Source organism: Leptidea sinapis, chromosome 3, assembly GCF_905404315.1.
Source record: "Leptidea sinapis chromosome 3, ilLepSina1.1, whole genome shotgun sequence".
Lineage (NCBI taxonomy): Eukaryota > Metazoa > Arthropoda > Insecta > Lepidoptera > Pieridae > Leptidea > Leptidea sinapis.
This window is the reverse complement of record NC_066267.1, coordinates 417,125-440,296: the sequence shown is the minus strand read 5'-3', so window position 1 is coordinate 440,296 and position 23,172 is coordinate 417,125. Positions and strand designations below refer to the sequence as shown.

General features: G+C 35.3%; 1 protein-coding gene across 2 annotated transcripts in view; it reads left to right on the top strand.

Annotated features, from left to right (window-relative positions):
• LOC126979393 (semaphorin-1A) overlaps positions 1-23,172 on the top strand; it is a 543,171-nt gene that overhangs the window by 497,840 nt on the left and 22,159 nt on the right. For both annotated transcript variants that reach the window (XM_050828672.1, XM_050828671.1), the window contains exon 4: positions 9,033-9,228. In XM_050828672.1, the coding sequence (XP_050684629.1) occupies positions 9,033-9,228 (196 nt within the window). The remainder of the gene's footprint in view (positions 1-9,032; positions 9,229-23,172) is intronic.

The window sequence follows — 23,172 nt, the reverse complement described above, 5'->3', positions numbered from 1 at the left end:
GGGTACGTTAAATATGACGTATCGCTAGGTCGAGATATCTGCGTCTCCGTAAGGAAACACAAGGCCGGCTTCGCCGTTTCAAGGTGGTGGTGGACGGCGTTTAAGTTGGAGTGAATTCCCCTGATATTGCAAAAGTCCACGTTGAGTGTGGAGCGGGGTGCCGTGGTGTTACTGCCTCGTTTGTCCTTGGTCATGCGCGGTTCTGTGCCCTCCCCAGAATACGAAGGGCAGCCCGAGCTAGAGTGCTCGGGGAGGGATTCTCCGACTCTGCTAGAGCCGGTACCCTCCTGGGGTACTATCTCTTTAGGGACCGCTTTCATAATCTTTGTTGGGGATGGGGGGGGAATGGCCTCCGGTCCTCGACACTAACCTATGCGAAACATAGCGGCACTAGGCCGCTACTTCACGCCGGTATTCTGTGCGAGTGTGGTAATTAACCCGGACGAGTCTGGCCCGATTGTGGTTGTACAATTTTCTTATTATTTCATCTGTCCTAAGCCCATTTATATTTACTTCAAGTTAATGAGCTAGTCTCTTTGTGTAATTACAGAATACGATACCGAAATGTAGAAATGGAAATCTCCGAGAGAGATAATGACATATATTTTCCTCCAATGTCTCGAGTGTGTAAATAGTTACGTTTTCCCTGATATCCGATGCCACTGTTTTTTTATAAGGCTTCTTAGTTTTGCACTCGAATCGTTATGAATTTGATAGCTTTATTTATTTAATTACTAGCTGACCCGGCAAACGTTGTTTCGCCATATAAATTATTTATAGAACACCGTTTCTTGGACATTGTAACATTACTTTATTTTTCTAAAATTAAAGAGTTTTTCTAAAATACACGTAGCCTAAGTTACTCCTTATTGCATCAGCTACCTGCCAATAAAAGTCCCGTCAAAATCGGTCCAGCCATTTCAGAGATTAGCCGGAACAAACAGACAGACAGTCAAAGATAGTAAAAATGTCATTTTGGTGTATGTATATTCATATACATATAGTAAAAACGGTTATTTCAATATTACAACAATTTTATTTATATGTATAGATTATAATTGTTAAGGTTTTATCAAACAAGATTTTTATGTGTTACTAACTTTAGGTTAATGTAAAATAATTCTAAGCTAAACACGGAATCTATTAAGCAGAGACTTTGAACTAATTTAGCTAAGGCTATCTTTACTATGATTCTTAAATATAAAAATTCATATTTTTACCAAGACATATATTGAAAACATTAAGAAAATAAATATAAAACTACTAAACTACTAAACTAATTCTAGTAGGCTTCATAAGATACTCAATCGCTTTAAGGGTAAATGTATACACTTTTATAATAAAGTCCCAACCACTCTTCAGGCATTATCTATAAATAAATTTAAATGTTTTATTAAAAAATGGCTCTGTTGTAAATCCTACTACTCCACAGCTGAATATCTAAGTGATCGGACAGCCTGGGACTAGTTAATGATTATTTTATAGCAATAGCAATAGCAATGACAGTACAATAATGTATATTTTATTAAAAAGGGTGCAAAAAAAAGAAAGATAGTTTCTTGCACCTCTTCTTCTCTCTCAGAGCACCATTTGTTTCCGAAGCGGTAGTAGTTCTAGTATAATAGAAATGATACCAAAAGAATTCTAAAGGAATCAATTTTGAGAAAATAAATACCTTTTATGCCTTTTAATACTATCGCAGTCGATGAAGTGGCTAGTAAGCTTATCAGAAATCTCTATGAAAATATCAATATGTACCTATTTATGTATGTATATATTTACACGTGGCCGTTTCGAAGAAACAGTCTTATACAGATTTTTTTAATATACTTTGTTTTTAAACAATTTGTTATGTTTTTAAAGTAATATCTACCACTTCTAGGATTTATGCACAAATAAAAATTCAAAGACAAAATTTTATGAAGGATACGGCACTCGAACCTACGACCTCTGGCGTTCCGTGACAGTGCTCTAACCAACTGAGCAACTCGAAAGGTTGACTCAGTATTTGTGTACTTTTTTTATGAAAATAAGGGACGAGACGATCAGCACGTTCAGCTAATGGTAATTTACACGCCCTGCCCATTACAACGCAGTGCCACTCAGAATTCTTGAAAAACGCAACAATTCTGAGCGGCACTACAATTTCGTTCGTCACCTTGAAACAGATCTCAAGTCTCATTTGCCCCGTAATTTCACTAGCTATGGTGCCCTTCAGACCGTAACACAATAATGCTTACACATTACTGCTTCACGGCAGAAATAGGCACCGTTGTAGCCCATAATCTAGGTGGCATCCTGTGCTAAGGATCCTCCCGATGGTTAAAAAGAGCAAAAGCAATCTAGTGACACCATATGATAGAGTTAAGCGGTGTCGGGAACATAAAATAATGAAGGCATCCAATCTCATAAGCAGTTACATTGGCTGGAGGAGATAATATTATTTGTTATGTTTTTAAAGTGATAACCCTCACTTCTAGGATTATTACACAAATAACATTTGAAAAACAAAATTTTATGAACGATGCGGGACTCGAACCCACGACCTCCGGCGTTCCGTGCCGGTGCTCTAACCAACTGAGCCAACCGTTCGAGTGACGTATCGCTATAAAATCTTGTATGCTTTGTTCAACTCTCAGGTTGTAGCTTCATCTACAGGATCTACTCAGTTGGTTAGAACACCGGCACGGAACGCCGGGGTCGTGGGTTCGAGTCCCGCATCGTTCATAAAATTTTGTTTTAAAAAAAAATAGATAATATTAGATATGTATTCTGCGCTCTTTGTAGATATAAATAAAAAAAACATTAAATATAACTGCTACGCAATACTATCCCAGATGGGATAGTGGCTAGAAATATTTTCAAAAATCTCGATTAAAATATCGATTTGTATCTATTACGTATTAATAGCGACCACGTACCGGAAGACGCAGTGTTGGTAGGCCCACCACAAGATGGACCGACGATCTGGTTAAGATCGCCGGAATACGTTGGATGAGGGCAGCGCAGGACCGATCTTCATAGAGATCTTTGGGGGAGGCCTTTGTTAGCAGTGGACGTCTTCCGGCTCATGATGAGGATGAATGTACGTATATATATACCGAAAACACGTGGCCCTGTCGAAGAAACAGTCTCATAGTGATTTTTTAAAATATACTTTCGTAAAATTCTATGTTACCATTTGAGTTGAAAATATACTTACTAGAAAAAGCCACCATCCATTTTAAATGTGATGAATTTCGAAGCGTAACAAGTTGTCGAACCTGAACTCGTACAAAATGCCAAACAGGCTCTTAACAGTCGTCTAGAATTGATTACCCGTCCTGAAGAACATTTGGAAATTCAAGCTCCAATGGCACTGCTCTTGACTCGGATTAAGGCTGTTTCACAACGAATGCGACAACATCAACAAAATATACAAACGCGTTTGAATTTTATATATTACATAGAATGAGAGTAACTTTTAAGTTTAAACTTGTATATTTACTCAATATTTATATGCTGTAAACTATTGTAACATAGCATATTGCGTAGATTTTACGATGAGTTGTAATCCATTTTTTTTTTCAAAAGCCAAATAAGCTTAGTCGGGCACATGGATACAAAATACTATTTATAAGAAATTTTGCATCTTTGGCTAGTCAATTTTATATCATTTTATTAATTATTTTCCATTTAATAGGGTGGTTCATATCTGTTCTTAGAATATCTTAGAGCTCAAATTTCATCTTTGTCAAACTAATTTTTATTATAATATAAATTACTTAATGCTACATTTTTCTAATATGATTTATATAAATTAATTTAAATAAGTAATCAGAGGTCAAGAGACGATAATTTAAGGTTCAATGTGCTGTGTATAACAACTCAAATCCTGAAAAGGGAAAATCTTAATTGAATCAGGGACACAATTAAAAAAATATTCACTTGTAAGGCATTTATAAATCCATTAATTCACAAAAAAAAATTAGCTATCGGATTTTTTATTTGCCCAGGCTTCTGGGTAGGATTAAAATCGATAAAAGTATAGAAAATAGAACATGAAGTAACATCAATATAAGTATTCGCAGCACACGTCCAGTAATACAGAACAAATACATAACATTTTTATGAAATAAGTACCACGAAATCCTCACCGGTTTATTTGGCTGGTATTTAGCTGGCCATTCATTTTCAATTTTAATTTTTTTTTTTCAAAAACTATTATTTTTTCAAGAAGTATATATTATTAAAGCGAGTTTCGATTTTTGTGGTATTTATGTACATTTCTTGCAGATCTTTTGCATAACTTATATATTTATAATAATATATTCATAGGGATTTCTAACATTTTGAAATTAAAAAGTAACGTATAATAATCGTGATTAAATTAATATTCTAAATGTGACAACAAATTGAGTCTATTCAGCTATTTTTGAGTTTATCTACTAAATCGTATAAATATAACAAAATTCAAATCTTTTCTCCTTACAACATTAAGTTAAGATTAAATATCTATTGTTCATAAGCAGTTTTTATTTGCACTTAGCACTATAAATCGCATCGTATCAAAATACATATCGCATTCACGTCTGTGTGGAGAGGACTTTATCCTGAGACTTGGCTATCGTTAACTTTAAACTGATTGGTCGCTTTTACTAAGTTTCGACGCGAATTGTGATGTAACTTTGAATTTTGAAATGTAATTATGAAGTTTACATTCAACCACTCAATTGATATGGTAACTTTATTATACTTGAGATTTTATATTTTTATCTTATCTGAGAAGTACCGTACTACTCCAACTAGACAGCGCACTACCTACTTTTTATTACTGCAACTATTAGGCTTATGTGCGTGGCATCTTGACACTCAATGACATCATTCAATTATGTAACATATGCTTCGTGTTATTTTACATTCAAATTAATAATATACAAAATACTTACTGATACTGATGACCACAGTGTCTTCTTATTTCTTGAAGTATTTTTACAAGGTTTTAGTACGCAACCCAACAATTTTTAGTTTCAATTATTAGCAAAGTTTAACAGAAGATGTGACAAGTCAACGTCACACATAGTTCGCGACTGGCTCGAGTACGCCCACTTGGGCGTAGTTTTAATAGCCGCACTTTGCGACTACGCCTGCGGTATCTAGTTGGAGCGCAGTGGAGACAGAGAGCTCTCTCTCTGCAAAGAAAAAGAGATACTGCAAAGTAGAAAAGAATATCGAATCTGTTGTTACTGATACCATTTCATTATCGTAAATAGTCAACCACGCTTGGAGTAAGCTCCTTTTGTATTTTAAATATTAAAACCGTTAGGTAACGCGCATATTGACAAATCACAATTGGTCGGGCTGTCAGGTCGTATTTATTTAGTCTATGGTCAGTATGATAATAAATTAATATACGCTTTAAGAGAATTAAAGAAATCTACAAATTTAAAAACGGCAGTGACATACCACGCCTACGCACAAGCGTGCCTAAACTACGGCGTCATACTGTGGGGCAACAGTGCAGATGCACACGAACTCTTTATTTTACAGAAAAAATGTATTCGTGTGCTTGCAAATATTAAACAAAGAGAAAGCTGCAAACCTCATTTTCAAAAACTAAATATTCTTACATTACGGTGCACATATATAATCGAAATATGTAAGTTTGTAAGAAAACACCCAAATCTATACACTAAAATCATAGACGTGCCCCGGCACAACACACCTCGCTATAAAAATAATCTTATGCAAACTAAATCTAAATTAACATTACACAGTTCCGGTCCCCACCCAATGTCAGTTAAAATTTATAATAAGTTACCAGAAAACTTAAAAGCCGAAAGCAATATTAAAAAATTCATAAGCTCTTTGAAAAAGTTACTTTTGGAAATAAGTTACTATTCCATTAATTAATACTTAGAGGGGAAAATATTTGAATGTCTGCCCCTCTGTCGTTCATTGCTATGCCTTATTACGAGGTGCATGTGATAATTATTTACTACAATTTTGTTTTGTAACTAAGTCGCATGTAATGCAATTTAATTAAATAAATAAAATAAATGTTATAATTTGTTGACAGACGTTGTTCTGTACATAATACATTTTTTTTTTGATTTTGTCAATAATAATATTTCATGTTATAATGAAATTGTTTCACAGCAGAACTGTCAAACCGTGCGTCAATAAATTCTCTCATAGAAATTATATCCGTACAAAACAAATATTGGAAATACATAATTATTATGATTCCCAATTCGGAATTAAAACAATCCTTTCTCTCAAGTTGGACTAAACTGCACTCCTTGAATCCCCATTAAAATCTGTTCATTAGTTTAGGAGTTCATTGGAACCAAACATCAGGACACTGGATTTATATAAATAAAGATAATAATATAATTATAATACATTATGATACATATTAACAGAAGTGAATATTGAATTGTCGACGTTAACAACAATGACAATTGTTAGGAGACAAGCGCTAATCCCGACCGCAAGCCGTCAAAATATCAACTGTTATTGGGTTATACACATTAAATAATGGACGCCATGAGTAGATTCGTACAACATTTAGAGTTATATTGTTAAAATTTTTCTTTAGTGTTATATTGATAAAACTTTCTCACAATTTTTGCTATGGCATTTTAAGTTTACGGATAGTATAAGTAAATTTATAATATGGCTGCAAACAAAATAAATTAACAAAAGAAGAAATAAATGTAAAAATTATAATTTAACCTATTAATTGAAAATATAAGAAAAACCATTTATTTGACTAATGCAGATTGAGTATCCGCTAACCTCACCCCACACCTCTGTTATTATTGATAAGTTTGTCTTAATAAAGATACTTATATTACTTTTTTTGTAAAAATATATATATTATTGTACCATCTTGTATAATTGATACCATCTTATGTACAGTAGAAGATGTACACATTTGTAATTGGCTTACATACCAGCAAATAATTTGTTTTCTATATTTAATGATTACACTGTATTTTTTGTATGTTAAGCTTTTGTTGGTTTAATAAAAAAAAATTACAAAATCATGCGCGTACTAATTACACATGTCAGAAGTGAAACCTGCATTGTGCATGAACCTCTAAACTGCATATGAAGTCCTGGTACATGTTGCTAAGATGACACATGATTTCAACCGCTATAAAAGACATTACTATCAACGCTACCATATTTATGTTCTCATGTTGTCTACTTACGGCCGTTCCCAATATACTATCTACAGATAGAGATAAATTACTATCTTCTACTACCAGTAATGAGCTGTCAATTATCTAAAGTTGTCCCAATATACCCGATAAGTCATTCATATCGCCTTATATTGGGACGCGTGAATAGCAATTTCCATACAAACTTCTATCGTTGGTAAGCTATACGTCGTCCCATTGACAGCGTGTACGGATAAGGAGAGCTACCGTCGATAAGTTTATGGGGACAGAAAAGACAACGATAGTTACGATTTTTATCTCAAGTAAGAGATAGACTGAATGTGTGTATCATATATCTGTCATGTGCGCATGACGTCAGAATATATTAAGGTATACTAACGTCATACATAAGACAATCTCTTCTGAAACTATGACCGCCTGGTACCAAAATACTGTATAATGCTTCCTATCTCATTTTCTCCCACGTTAATAAATCGTGTCCGTCTCTTTTTATTGTCTCGCTTTTTCGTTTCATCGAAACAATTTTTTTTTTTCAAATCAAAACGATGCAAAAGAACTCTTCACTAAAAAAAACTGAAGCACTGCTCAATCGATTATCAAGATAAACGTTAGCCTATTAACTCAACTAGCCAATGTATACCAAGATTGTTCACATGTCCTCTTGAATTTTCTCGGTTTGGATTCGGACCATTGATCACATTGTATCAACACATTCTGAGAATATCCAATCAAGCAAGCACTTAGTAAATCCGGATAGGATCTAGTGATGTACAGGACATCTATGTGAATGCTAATGTAATCTGCCTCTCTATAGATGGCATAGTCTTCCCGTGACTGCATACTGCTTAAGCATTAATTAGCTGCTTGGAAGCTTTTAGTAGATTACAATGTTATTGTTTTAGTAATTGTTGAATAAAATACTTTGGTTTAGTAGTCAAGCTAATTAATTATTGAAATAGTAATACTAAAAAAATTTGAGCTATTGGAGCCCCCATCAAGGATCAAAGTCATTCACGTCTTTTCTTTATCTGAATGTAGTATAATATTTTGATTGCTTACATTTTAAGAAAAAAAAATCTCTGTTTGTCACTCACACATTCTGCAGGCAAAATATTTTATTTTTCATTTGTATATTTAGTAATATGATATAAATACTTGTTGGAGATAGGGCGAAGAGATTAAAACAATTATGAACTTGATGTAAATATTTATTGTAAAGAACACACACACACACGAGCGCGCGTCGTATCGCGCATGGCCGGTTAATGACCGGCTTCATATTACAAATTTTAATTTTAAATACATTTTTTTTTCTATCTATGGTTATTATGCCAGGTGGCACCATCGCCAACAATAGTATTGTTACATACATAAAGAGCCCTTTTTCCATCGGTTTTATTGCGAAAACTGCTGAACCGACAATACTTTTACCAGATGCAGCGTGTTTCGAAGAAGGTTTTAGTATATTATGTTTATTGGTGAATACTTATCCGGAACCATTATTTTTTTGACTTATTAGGTCAATGACATTTAATAACATAATATGGACAATTCAAACAATGAGCAGTGCCAGGTACTTTAAATTTTTGTGTATGTACTTTATTATTATCATTATTTAAACCTATAAAAGTAACAATTGGCTTACCACTCTTAAGTGAGGACTAGCTTGCCTACCACTGCTGTATGCGTGAGAGAAAGGGAAGCCAAACAGAATGGCGGCGTAACGCGTTACGTTACGATGCGGTTTACCCTCCCATAAGAAGTTATCACTTCGAAAACCTATTTAATTTCTAATGCAATCCCAGAGCTGTTGAGAACCATTTCACTAGAATATTCTTTAACTTTGTACTATTTTGTTTGCAGGAAAGCTGTCAGAACTACATCCGTGTGCTCGTTTCATTGGGACCAGGAAGATTACTCATCTGTGGCACAAACAGTTTTAAGCCTGTTTGCAGAGAATACAACGTACAAAGAGATTCTTATCACATGGAAAAGGAAAAATCAGGCCAAGCTGTTTGCCCTTACGACCCGGAACACAATTCTACGGCGGTCTACGCTGGTAAGAAAAAAATAATTACTAACCACGGACGAGTAAAAAAAGAAGGACTCCGCGCCGTGATATTAGCAAGTGAAGCACCGTTATGCTAGTCTGTGTGCGGTTACGGGGGATACTACTTACACAATTTTTTCTCCCTTAAATAATCATATATGGCCACAAATACTTTTATGTATAGTATCGTTTTTACACTGTTTCACAACGCACAACGACATTCTTAAAATATTTTATTGAGACGCAAACTGATCTGTCACAGACGATGACAATTCTCATAATGGCCGCCTATCGGCCTTTAGTAGTGTAAGTGTGTGCACGGGGCTTTGTATTTACACGTTAATCGGCTTTTTTGGTGCTACACTGTTATGTAAGGTGACATGGAGTCCTTATTTTTTAACTCGTCCGTGTTACTAACTTATAACGTTTTCGAAATCGGGTTCATGATTTCACAACTAATAAGCAGTTTTTTTATGGAAAAGGAGGGCAAACAAGCGTGACCCGTACGCTCGTTATCTTGCAACACCAGAGGAGTCAGTTTAAAAAAAATATTCATATAGGTCAAAAAATAAATAAAAATGTTAACAATTTAGCATTTATTACTACCTATTTTAAGAAAGGTTGCGTTTTAATATGAAGAAGTGGCAAGAAACGATTTGCCACTTTTGTAAATCATCGTTAACAGATCCATCAATAGCTTACACGAGTACATAAAAAAAACTAATTATGTTAACAAAGTTATTTAAAAAGTGAAAAAAGAATGATTGAATACAGTAGATGGATAGTATTATGCAAACACGCGAAAATTGAGCTATTAATATTAAATAACCGCTATTTATATCCAAAAATTCAGGCGATCCACGTATTCCATTTGATTACTGAGATGGTTGTGATTTCATCGTTATTAGTCCCATAAATATATAATTTGGTTTACCAGCAGAAACCAGAAACCCAGAATATTGGAAAGAAGGTGACTACCGGTTTTCCCCTTATATTCTTATGATTCATTTACTGTTCACTTGAGTAACCTTTATTTCGATACAATTTTAAACATAAATGCATTTTCATACGTAATAGAACTAACTATAATCGAGAATTTAATGTGGTCAATTAAATATTATCTTACATTAGTGCTGATATGTACTTTAGTGATGTCTAAGCTGAGTAGGTAAACTACTTGTGTATTAAACATCAAATTGTCTAACAAGAGATTACAAATGCAAATCTACAAAATACTTAAATTTTATAATAATAGCAACTAAATATTAAATTCTAATCTTTACTTATATTGATTATATTCTTCCTATTATATTTATTCTAACTTATGACTTCTAATAATTTTCGGTCTCGTCAAATGGTTTTCCATTCCACTATTCGTATTATAGCTATAGAACTGGAAAGGTCTTTTGAAATGTTGAACAATATACTTATTAATAATAGTCTTCTGAGCGTTTTTTGTGTAAGACATCCAACAAAAGTGTGTGTATACTTATGTATGCACGCAAAAAGATATACTTCTTGGGTCTTACGAAGCAAAAATCCTTAAAATTATTTATTCCTCGTGCTATTATAGATTTGAAGAAAGAACGTATTGTTAAAATCTTGCAACGATGGCTTTGACAATTAATTATTAAATAACGAATACGGCTGTACGGGCTTGAAACCTTTGCCTATTCTAATAATGCACGAAGAAACCAAAAAAAAAAAGACGAATCTCGCTAACGTCAGAAAATTTTAGGAACTAAATTCACCCTGTTACTTTTGTGTTACATTTCTGCGCGTGCATCTTAAAATTTCACTCTCATAATTTTTTCATAACGCGTCTAAAGAAGTATAACTTCAAAAATTACATTGAGCTAGAAACCCTTCACCTAAAGTCTTTATTATCTGCTATCAGATAGGAATTTGTCCCATGCAACATACATTACGTCCATTTCGACGCATTTCGCTCGAGTAAGCTTCGAATGAATGGCCAAAAACAAACAATTCAGCATGATATATGCTGACGTTAGGCGATTCACGGCCACTATTCAATCTTATGCAACTGTTTACCGTTCCTACCTAACAGTTCACGCTGCAGAGGAATATTTAGACATATCCGGTATTTGATTCAAGAAAATTTATTGAAGTAGGCGTTACTTTGCGGAAATCCATAATTATACAATTGATTTCGCCTCTACACGTCCTGAGGACGCCTCGTGTAGAGGCGAAACACGTCTCGAATTGTTTAAAGACAAATATTGGCGGAATTAACACTAAAGAAAACTCAAATCATTGATATTTGATGCGGTTTATTATATTTATAATGCCTACTACTCGGCTAAGTCGAGTTGATAATTTTTTTGTAGGGCGATGTTTTATATGCTTTTACAACGGGATCCCAGAAAATGTTCAAACAAAACTATATTCAAAAGAATCGTTAAAAAACGTTTGTGTGGTAAAGGTTACTATAACATAAATAACTTTCTTAATTATACCACAGATTGGGAATGGAGCTACTGCCCACAGACAATAATAAGTTTTATTCTACGATATTACTTTGTAACCATATTTTTTTATGATTTAAAAAAGCCTGCTGAGTTTGTAGCGTCTGTTCTTCTCAGGTCTGAGGCATACCTTTTGGAATGGGTGGTAGTTTTTGACTTTCAATAAGTGATAATATATCCTATTTTGAACAAAAATATTTTAATTTGAATTTTGTATTAAGTAACAATGACAAATTAAGTCTTTTCGTTTTATTATATTCGAGGTAGATACCTTAATTGCTCAGTAGTAATAAAATACACACACTGTAAGCAATTGGGAACTAAGTAACTAACTATGAAACTGAACGTGAAATTGGCGCATGCTGTTGGTAGTCAAGAAGTACACACGACTAGATCGTTGTGTGCGTCATCTGATTTATCAATGTGTTACGAATCCATCGCAGCTGCGAACAAAGTGCGATTAAAAAAGCACCTCACTAGCGGACGCCTAAAGTAGCTTTTTATTTAAAAGGTTTGAGTGAGTGAGACTTCTGTACTAGTACTCTGTGTTCTGTGCCTCAACCATATTTTTATCAACTTTAACATTATGCTCCTAACTTCTATCTCCGATAACTAGGTATAGATGCTTACCATTGTTACAAGATATTTCCAACAAAGGCGAATATTATAGGTACGTTCTTTCAACGTTAACGTTTCAAGGGCCACTTATTCCTGGCTTGAAAGGGTTCCTACGAAGTATACGCATACAAAGTCGTTAGAGATTTTATATAAAGTAGACGATAGTCAAACACGTCATGTGAACGTGTCTAGACAATAATGTTGAAATTCTAACCCTGCTTGTAAAAGGAATACAATATCTTTTTATAGTTTTCATAAATTTCATAAAGTATCGGGTGAAGCAGATATTAATGTGCATATGTTTGACAGCAATTTTTGTGCCTATTTGAAGCGCCACTCGCGAGCGTCCAGAGAACTAATTTTGACGTATAATACATTTGTATTATGCGGCGGCGAAGGAACGTACAATACTGTGAAGTATTTTTGCATTTTGTATTAATTTCGTTCATTTTGCGTGTTACTTATAGTTCAAGAATCAGTTTCCCACCATCTATCGATGTTTGCTGAGGTTGTCGTCACTAGTTCTAGTACCGCAGACTACATGGCCAAAAGCGCCAAAATATGTGGTATTTAGTAGAGGTCAGCGGCGTACACTCTTGTAACATCAGAGGAATCACAAGAGCTTTGTCGATCTTATAAAGCATCGAATAAACGTACCTACATATGAGATCAAAAATCGAAAACAGTACATGGCGTGCGAGGATCGAACCGGTTACAAAGTGGTTAGTCTTCATTTCCAAATCCACCTGTAATTTTGGTAGCTTACCAAAACCAGTGGGAGGCTCCTTTGCACAGTATTCCGGCTAGATTATGGGTACTACAACGGCGCCTATTTCTGCCGTGAAGCAGTAATGTGTAAATATTACTGTGATTCGGTCTGAAGGGCGCCGTAGCTAGTGTAATTATTGGGCAAATGAGACTTAACATCTTATGTCTCAAGGTGACGAGCGCAACTGTAGTGCGGCTCAGAATTTTGAGTTTTCATGAAGCCTGAGCGGCACTGCATTGTAATAGGCAGGGCATATCAGTTACCATCAGCTGAACGTATTGATCGTCTCGTCCCTTATTTTCATAAAAAAAACGTTGATCGATCGCTGGAAATACTAAGAGCAAGTAATGGTTTGAAAAAAATAATTTGTTATGTTAAGTTTTGTTAAGTATATTACAAATAAACAGAAATTTGTTATAATAAAGTGATATCTCTCATTTCTACGATTAATTATGCAGATATTTGTGAACCAAACTTTTTGGACGATGCAGTATTCGAACCTGCGTCTCTTGGGTTACACTTATGCGGGCGGCTGGCTTAGTTGGTAGAGCGCTGGGACGTAACTTGAGAGGCGCAGGTTATGACGTCATTCAAACATTGTCAAATGGTTCAACAATTTTTTTCCTTTACCAGTACTTTAACACGTTTGATATTTCTAAAGTTAGTTGGTGCAACCCAGCCTAATACCAGCATAAAAAAAAAACTACTGACGAATTTATAGCCTCCTCCTCTTTTGAAGTCGGTTAAAAATATTTAAGTATGCTTTACTCATTCATTAAAATAATACAATGTCATCAAAACTCTTTGTCGGGTGTGAGGTATGAATCCACGCTCCTTCTCGGAAACCACAACTTAAATCTGGCTCCTTAGACCACTCGGCCAGCCTGACTTGAAAGAAGTAGTTCAAATTATTGATTCACTCCGCGGCCGCCTTTAATGCGACATGCGATAGATGAACACAAAAATTTAAGGCGATGTAATAAAGGTTTCACTATAAAAACTATTATTGTGGTAGCTAGTTTTTCATTATTTGTCGCTGTGAATAAGCAATTTTGGTTAGCAAGGATATTTTGTGTTGTAGTGTCGACAATTTCGCCCCAATCGGCGAATAAGGCCTTTATGCATCGAGAATGTACATCATCAATTATTCTCTGTCCCTTTGTCCAATTTTCTTTGCGTTAACTCATCCCTCTCCGAACTCCGAACGATTTATCACATGAAAATTATCGCGAGGAACTACGTAGGATTATCGAATTATCTCGGACATCGATTCACATAAATATTGTTTTAATTACTGCATCAACCGTGATTATATGTTGCCTATATATTGTAATATGTTTATTCAAATATTCATGAAAAATAAGAATTATATTCTAAATGTCAAAATATGTTAAATATCTTATAATATACTCGCTGACCCGGTAAACGTTGTTTTGTCATATAAATTAATAAAAAATTGCAATGTAATATTTTAAGAGTGTGAAAAATATTTTACAACAGATTCTCAGACCTACAGAATATATTTTCGTTTCGGAGGAGTATGGCAACTACTATATATAGCTATATTTTTTGGTTTTGCAATTAATTGTTTGTAGAACACGAAGGAAGAATAGAGTTATTACTTTGCTACGATTTAATAATATTAATATACATAAATACTGGCTTGTTCCCGGGATTTTGTCTGCGTTTAATGCTTGTCACTTGGCACGGAGGCCATTTTGAAATCCGCCATCTTAGTTTCTATAACCAATTCGCTGTGAAAGTTGCAATAATAATAGATCCACTCTCAAAATTTCAACAGTCTTGCTATTGTGGTTTTGAGATACGGCCCGCTTACAAACAGAGACAGACTTAGAATAAGATCTATAGAGCGTACTTAGACTCTGTTCAGACTTTACTCATGTAAAACATAGCTGAGATAAGCTAAGCTTAGATAATTTATACATCTAATGGCCGTTTTCAATAACCTTTCTACCCTTACGGATACATTGCTGTCACCGTTTAATGACAAGATCTTATCTATACATAGTTATGTAAAATATAGTAAATATAGATAACCGATAAAAACAAGCTAGGAATATTAGTTTAGTGTGCGTGATACGTCTTTATGAATGTTAATGCTCAAAATAGAGTTTAACTCTAAACTTTCTACGTTTTCACAGCTGTCATAGTCTATCTAGACGTATTAATTATCTAACGACCGTTTTCAATAACGTATCTCTAGTTACGGATAAATTGCTCTCACCGTTTAATGACAAGATCTTATCTATCCATAGTTATGTCCAATATAGGTTAGATGTTAGACGATAGGTTATTGAAATGTAAGTAAGCGTAAAAGGATAGATTTGTCTACCTCTAGTAAGTTAAACTAAGGATAGATAGCTTATTGAAAACGGCCGTATTCTTACGGCCGTTTTTTATAATAACCTAAGATTTATTATTTATTATGCTAAGCATAATCTTTGGTTATTTTAGTCATTTGACAGCTGAATGGAATGGAATGTCAAGTTCGCGTTTTATCACACTCAGCTAAGTTTTACGTAAGTAAAGTCTGAGCAAAGTCTAAGTAGGCTCTATAGATATTCTTCATTATTATTAGTACAGGTATAAAGGTAATCTTCTGGTACGAAACTCCTAAAATTGGTAGAGTAACAACTAATTTGATACTTCTATCACTTGTAAAACCAAAATGTAAGTAAGTAAAATATATTTCATAAAATCGATTACATACTTCTGCACAGGCGCGCCATTTTTTATTTATCCGCACACTGGCAATCGTACTGAATCAGTATTTAAATAAGTGTGCATGTCTGGTAGACTCTCCGAATTAAATATATATTATGATTGGTGCAGTGCATAGTTACAGCTACTGAAATTATTCAGATGCATATGCATTCGCAATTAATATTAATATCGACACAAATGCATTTCGGCATCACCTATCTCTTTGAAGCGATAAGTAAGTATGTAAATTCTACGTGTATTGTATGTATTTATTTAAAGTTAACATTACGACGTCCATAAAATATTATAATTTTCAAAGCTTAAAGAGATGTATAAAGAAAATATATTATTTAAATCGCAATAATTAATCTAAAAATCGCGAGTATGCATAAAAATAAGTCTTTATGGATACTAACCTATACATAGATAATTATAATATTATGTGGATAAGTCTAACATTTAACGTCAACCAAAAACTAATTAACTACACCTCGGAATACAAGATGGCGCTGTTAAAAAAAACTTATTACAGCTAAAGCCAGCTAGATCTGAATATGCATTTAATATAACAACAAATACATAACAAAAGATTTCCTGATAGCACAATACAAATCAAAGTTCTCCAGCATGGCCAATGTATTATTAAAACAGTAATCCAGTCCACATAGAGGATGTCCATTACCACGCCACGCTTAGTTATCCACTATTGATCGCGCCAATTAAGCCGAGGGCCCATGGGAACTCTAGCTCCTGCTAGCTCCGTAATATTCATATGTAACACGATAGTACGTAATACTTATTTGCGGTATGACGCAATGTAACGATCAGTAATGTAATATAATCTCGTTTTCTCGTGAATTTTGAAACATCGTAAATCTTGACGTGTTGGTAATCATACATATAATCTAAAAATATAAAAAGTAACTATATTTTTTTGACAATACGAGGGCGGCACTGAAAATTTCGGGAATCAAGGAAGTGACACAACATTACTATTTAAAAATGTATTTATTGCTTTTCGAAGTTTGACACATTTTTCCATATGATGGAACCAATCATTGAAGCAACCATACCATTCGGAAGTTGGGGTCTCCAAAATGGCCGTATTGTAGGCGTCCACAGCTTCTTCAGGTGATGAAAATCTCTGACCACGCAAATTATTCTTTATTTTATTGAAAGTATAAAAACCATTAAGGCTTAGGTTGGGGCTGTACGGCGGATGGTCTAATAATTCTATGTTTTCTTGCTCTAAATACTCTTTTGTTCTGTGCGTGGTGTTAGAACTCGCATTGTCGTGATGGAGGATGATGCGGCAGTTGCAGTTCTCTTTACGGAGTTCAGAAACGACCTGTGGCAAACAAATGTGAGCAAACCATTCTGCATTAATCGTTCTTTGTCCCTCAAGTGGCATAGTCGCAACATGGCCGGTTTTGGAGACACACGTGGCCACCATTTTTTTTGCAACACTCCGTCAACGAACAATTTTTGTTGGCTTTAACTCAATTTCGAACACCCAAACTCGTGACTGGTTTTTGTTTCGGGTTCGTACGCGTATATCCAGGATTCGTCATCTGATACGATGTTGTATACAGCATTTGAGGATCTGCGTAGAATCTTTCGAGAGTTCTGACGCACCAAGTAACGTGAGCCGCTTTTTGCTCTTCACAGAGCAAATGCGGTATCCATCGGGAAAACAACTTTTTTACACCTAATTGTAACCTAGGGGATCATCACTGAGCTTGACAAGTCCACGTTGAAATTCAGCAAACCAGCGATAAATTGTGGTTTTGGATGGGGCTTCATCACAAAATGCAAAAAATCATCCGGTCAACACACTGTTTTTGTGTTAAACTACTTCGAAAGTCATAATACATCATCGCTCTAGAATTTTCTCGAGTCAATTCCATTTTCTCAACGACTAAACAAGTTTGACAAGACCTTGTGAGAAGACCGAGAATCTTTTTTTAAATAAATAAATGGTATTCGATTTTTAAAACCAAGGAGTTTTCATTTAAAAAGATTTTAATATGACAGGAACAGTGGAAATATTCCATTCCCGATACTTTTAGTGCAGCCCTCGTAAGGAACAAAACGAGCAGGACGTTCAGCTGATGGCAATTAAAACGCCCTGCCTATCACAATACAGTACATCTCAGGATTAATGCAAAACCCAAAAATTCTGAGTGGCATTACAATCGCGCTCGTCACCTTGAAACTTAAGATGTTTAGTCTCATTTGCCTAGTAATTTCACTAGCTACTAAAGTAATGCTTACACATTACTGCTTCACGACAGAAATTGGCGCCGTTGTGGTACCCATAATCTATCCGGTATCTTGTGCAAAGGAGCCTCCCACTGGTCCTCCCTCAGTTCCCCTTCAGACTTTTAAATATAATTCATTATCAATGCATCATTTCCGACTAACAAAATAATGCCGATCGCTAAGTAACTTAAAAATATAATAAAACAATATGAGATGAAATCATATTAATGAGAGGGCGGTGAATAACAAATTTTATTATAAAATCATTTTTATCTCAAGCGATAATAACGGTACCTAGTTTACAATAGCAATAAAAATTGAATTGAAACAAACAATTATTTCAACTTACAAACGGCACAGAGTGCGCTACTTCTCACTACTGTCTGTCAACTGTCATAACAGTCATCAAAAAGCTGTACATTTGAATGACACACGAGTACCTAACTAACAAATAACTACATGGTTGTTATCATTAAAGATAGAATATTATTATATATAACCTATATACTTAAATCATTTATACGTCTAGATAGACTATGACTAACTGAAAAAATTGACTTTAGAACTAACCTTTATTTTGACCAATCCACGCACACTAACACAAAGTGTCATACAAATCGCCAGTGTAAGACGTAGCTTGTCACGCACACTAAACTATGCCTGGCCTGTTTTTATCAGTTGTCTTATAGCAAGACACTCTATCTAGACGTACAAAATTATCTAAGCCTATATATAAATATATATTTTTACCTTTAATCTCTTTGTTGAATAAAAATCAATTAGAATATAATACTGCAGCTGAGCTGTACATTTGGTTAATTAATTATTAATAATGAGTATATTTTAAATAAAATCTACATTTCTTCCACATTAATTGGTATACATGAGGTGTATGTATTTCTCTCTCTCTCTCAAATAAGTAATAAATTAACGTTATATGAAGCTTTTTATTCACAATAACAGACAAAATCAATAGTGTTACTCGTTTTAATATTCTACACTTCCTTAAATTCTTATAAATTTATAAAAAAAAAAATCTTTTCCGCGTAAAGTACCGCTAAAAAGTAAAGTTTTCGCATCCCGTATTGGTATAATACAATAATTATATAGATAATTAGTAGTGACACAAAATTGAGCCTTTTCAAGTTACATCTCTTGTAAAACATCATATAGTGTCATATGATAATTGCACGGGAGTGTACATTTATAAATGCTGCCCTTCTAAGTCCGAAATATTGGGTAGCGATTACAGCAAAGCTTTGCTGAACTGAGCACTGCAATGCGGTACATTGCAGACTGCGCTCGCCCCAATATGGCGAGCAATGAATCACGTGGCAGCATGCCATTTTGATATTTACAACAACAAAATAAGGTGTACAATTGAATGAATTGTGAACAGGCGTAGCAACATCAGTTGCCGTAGGCCGTACCATACGAGAACGCTATAGATTGATTGTAATTTTTCTGCTGTTGTTTCTTAATACATCGCTATCGATGGAAAATATTTTACAATAGGTTGTATTTTTAAATATTGCCACTAATACTAAGTATTCTAAATTATCTAAACCTAAGCGAATAGGCTCACTCAAATGGCATTGCTTGTGAGCGTTACCGCGGTATGGGTCGTTACCTTCTTTAAGGTATTTGCAAGCAATGACTGTACTCGTCATGCTGCTCACAAAGTACCTTTATTTATTTACTGTGTATGTAGATAAGGTGCATCTAGTGTACGCCTAACTCTTTAAGGTTTTTTTAAGATTTATGTACTTCTTTCTTAACTTACTCAAGTAAGTGCACAAGTTTGAGAATTTTTGTTGCATCACTTGTATACCTTCATTAAAAAGGGTGGCAGTAACTTTCTTGTGACTTCTTCTCATTAATGCGCAACTCTTCCGAAGAAGCGGTAATTGGTAAAATGTATAATTTTGACGTTCATTAGTGTCATTTATACGCTTGAATAAATAATCCTTTAATTTCAATGCACACTAAAATGAACATATTTTTTTCCAGCATCTGAAAGAATATCTTTATTTAATTTAACGGATTTAAATGCTATATTTAAAAGCAAATCTCCCAATTTATTATAAAAGTGGACAGAATATTTCCTTTTAGTCCCACAAAACTTTTTACTTAAAAAAACTAAAAGATATTCATAGACTATTCTGGTACTGATATACAAAGTATGACTGGTATGACACAAACTATATTTTAAGAGTGTACTATGTACTTAAACCAAGTACTAATAAATTAGGTAAGCACTTAATTTTTGGAAGTAATTTCCCTAAAAATAAATTAAGAGTACCTTACCGCACTGTGCTACTATTTCATTAGCGAAGCGCAAGCTTCGACAGGTCCGTGTGTCCGCCTGCCCCTTACTACTACTCCCACGATCAGCGTGTCATCCGCGTGACATTGCGTTGCGTAATTAAATACCTAATACCTAAGCTGATTAAATACTTGCAATAACAATAAAGGGATAGAAAACTCTGACCTTTTTATGTGAATGAAGTGAAATTTTCACTATTTTTTACGGAACGCTAGCCCATCCATCCGTTGGCTTTGGTCCAACCAAACTAGACTTATTTGTGCTTCGTTTATACCACTATTTTTCTTGCCGTTTTTAAGAAGAATGTATCGAATCTAGTACAAAATTGATCAAAGGGTACAGATAGAACTTTTTTGAGACAATTTCCAAGGCAGAGGCGAATACAATCATGGTAACCGTGGTCCACATATATAGAAAAATGGCTGACAAAGGCCAGCGAAAGGTGTTACTGTATGTGTCTTAATAACTGGGTTCCTGTTACATACGGTACCCTAAAAATGGGAAATGTGAGTATTAGGCTGCATTTAGCGCTCGACCTGACCTGATCTGACATCGGTCGAGCGTAGCGCGTACCCGTACGCGCTGACCATGTTGCGTTTAGTGCTCAGCTGACATCAATAATGAATCCATTTTAAGCCTCTTTAATATATGTGTACTACTTATGCAAACGATTACGGAATAAAAGACGGAGAAGATATCATGTTTACCCTATATGTATAGAGCGTCAAATTGAAGGAGAAATTAATGCAATATATTTGAACACGCTGATGAGGTGATAGTTAACATAGTTAACCTAACCTAACCTAACCTAGTAATATGAGAAAGCCCATGGTCGTTCAGAGGACAATGTAGAGGGCTATGATCGAAGTTTCCCTGCGAGATTGAATGAGGAGATCCGTAGGACAACCACAGTCACCGACATAGCCCAAATGATTGGGAAACTGAAGTAGCAGTGGGCAGGGCACATAGTTAGAAAAACAGATGGCCATTGTGGCAGTAAAGTCCTCGAATGGCGACCACATACCGCGATGCAGTGTTGGTAGGCCCCCCACAAGATGGACCGACGATCTAGTCAAGGTCGCCGGAATACGTTGGATGAGGGCAGCGCAGGACCGATTGTCGTGGAAATAGTTGGGGGAGGCCTTTGTCCAGCAGTGGACGTCTTCCGGCTGATGATTCAAACATACCAGAACACGAAGTTTTGTTTACGATTTTTGATTACGATGTTACACACGGGCGTACGGTCGATCGCTCGGTCAGCATCACACTGAACGCACTAATCTATTTCCATAGCTCGTCAGCGGACCGACCGACGTACGTGGCACGTCAGCGCGACGTAGGTACACGTAGCTCTACACGCGTAGCAAATCATCAGCGCTGGACTGAACGCGTTCATATATTTTTATAGTTATAACTACGCTCGACCGACGTCGGCCCTGATCGTCGATCAAGCACTAAATGCAGCCTTACAATTCACATTTATCTTAGTGCATAATTTCACGCATATGAAGTCGCAGACACAAATTCTTCAATACATAAGAGAATTGCATAATTTAAATATTCTTCGCAGACTATCGTGTTCGATAATAGTCACGTTTGTTAATTATCGATAAGTCTTAAAATAGCGAATACAGTGAATACGAGTAATTAGCACAGACGGGGGCAGTTCCAGTTGCGACATTCTGGTCACGTGGATTTCGTTTCCGTGTTACTCCATACTACCAGTTCCGCCTATTCGATTATTGGATTCCTGAACGGTTAACTATCGAATTATGTGTGACGTGCTTAATGCAGCTTATTGCAAGGTTTTCACTTTGTAACAATTGTAGGGTCATAATACTATAAAAGTTTTTTTATTATGAGTAGAGGATTTAGTTGCACTGAAATCATAGGATCTATTATGCCCCCTGCTTGCACTAGCGCGCCTACCCTCGACTTCTTATGTCTAAAAAAAAGACAATGAGCTGTGGAGAAATTGAGGCTACTGACGAAGAAACGTGTGTCGGGATTTAAATTGTATTCTCTAGACCTATTCCTTTTAAGAAGCGTAGGATCCTCAGAGGGTCCAGGCCGGGCACATCCTCTGCTTAGAGTGAGGGTGATTTAAGACACCCCAGCCTGATTCTGGCAATGGCCTCGCATTCCAGAAGGATGTGTCCATCCAGTACCCATGGACTATAGACTTATTATGCCTACAGCTGTTGGTCTTGCGGCCGTATTCAATACTCGATCATTCATTTAAAATTACTGTCATTAGTCTATCTACGCTGCATTTGTATTTGAATACAGCAATTTTAATTTCCAAATATATTTGCTTAAAATATTCCTTCAATAACAAAGGCCCGTATACTTTCTTACGCCAGTCTCTTGTGAATGGGCGCTAGAGTCCAGAAAACTGCTACATTGTGCCAGGAATAGTTACGAAATCCGTTCTGCCCTCGACGCGCACTGCGTACAGTCTGGCATGGCAATTTGGCATATTATGACAGATAAACTGTTACATTAAACGTGGAAGGCCCTCTTTCTGCCGTCAACAGCAGTTTTGCAGCAGTAATGTGCAAGCATGCATAACTAGGCTTATAAGGTGTGCATCTAATCTCTCAAATTGACAAGCGTAATTGCGATGCCGCTCAAAGTTTGTGTTTTACAAGAATCCTGACCGGTACAGCGTTATAATGAATAGTGCTTATCACTTACCATCAGATGATCGTATTGATATTTTCGTCACTAATACACGTCATTAAAAATACTTAAGGCGAATGATGTAT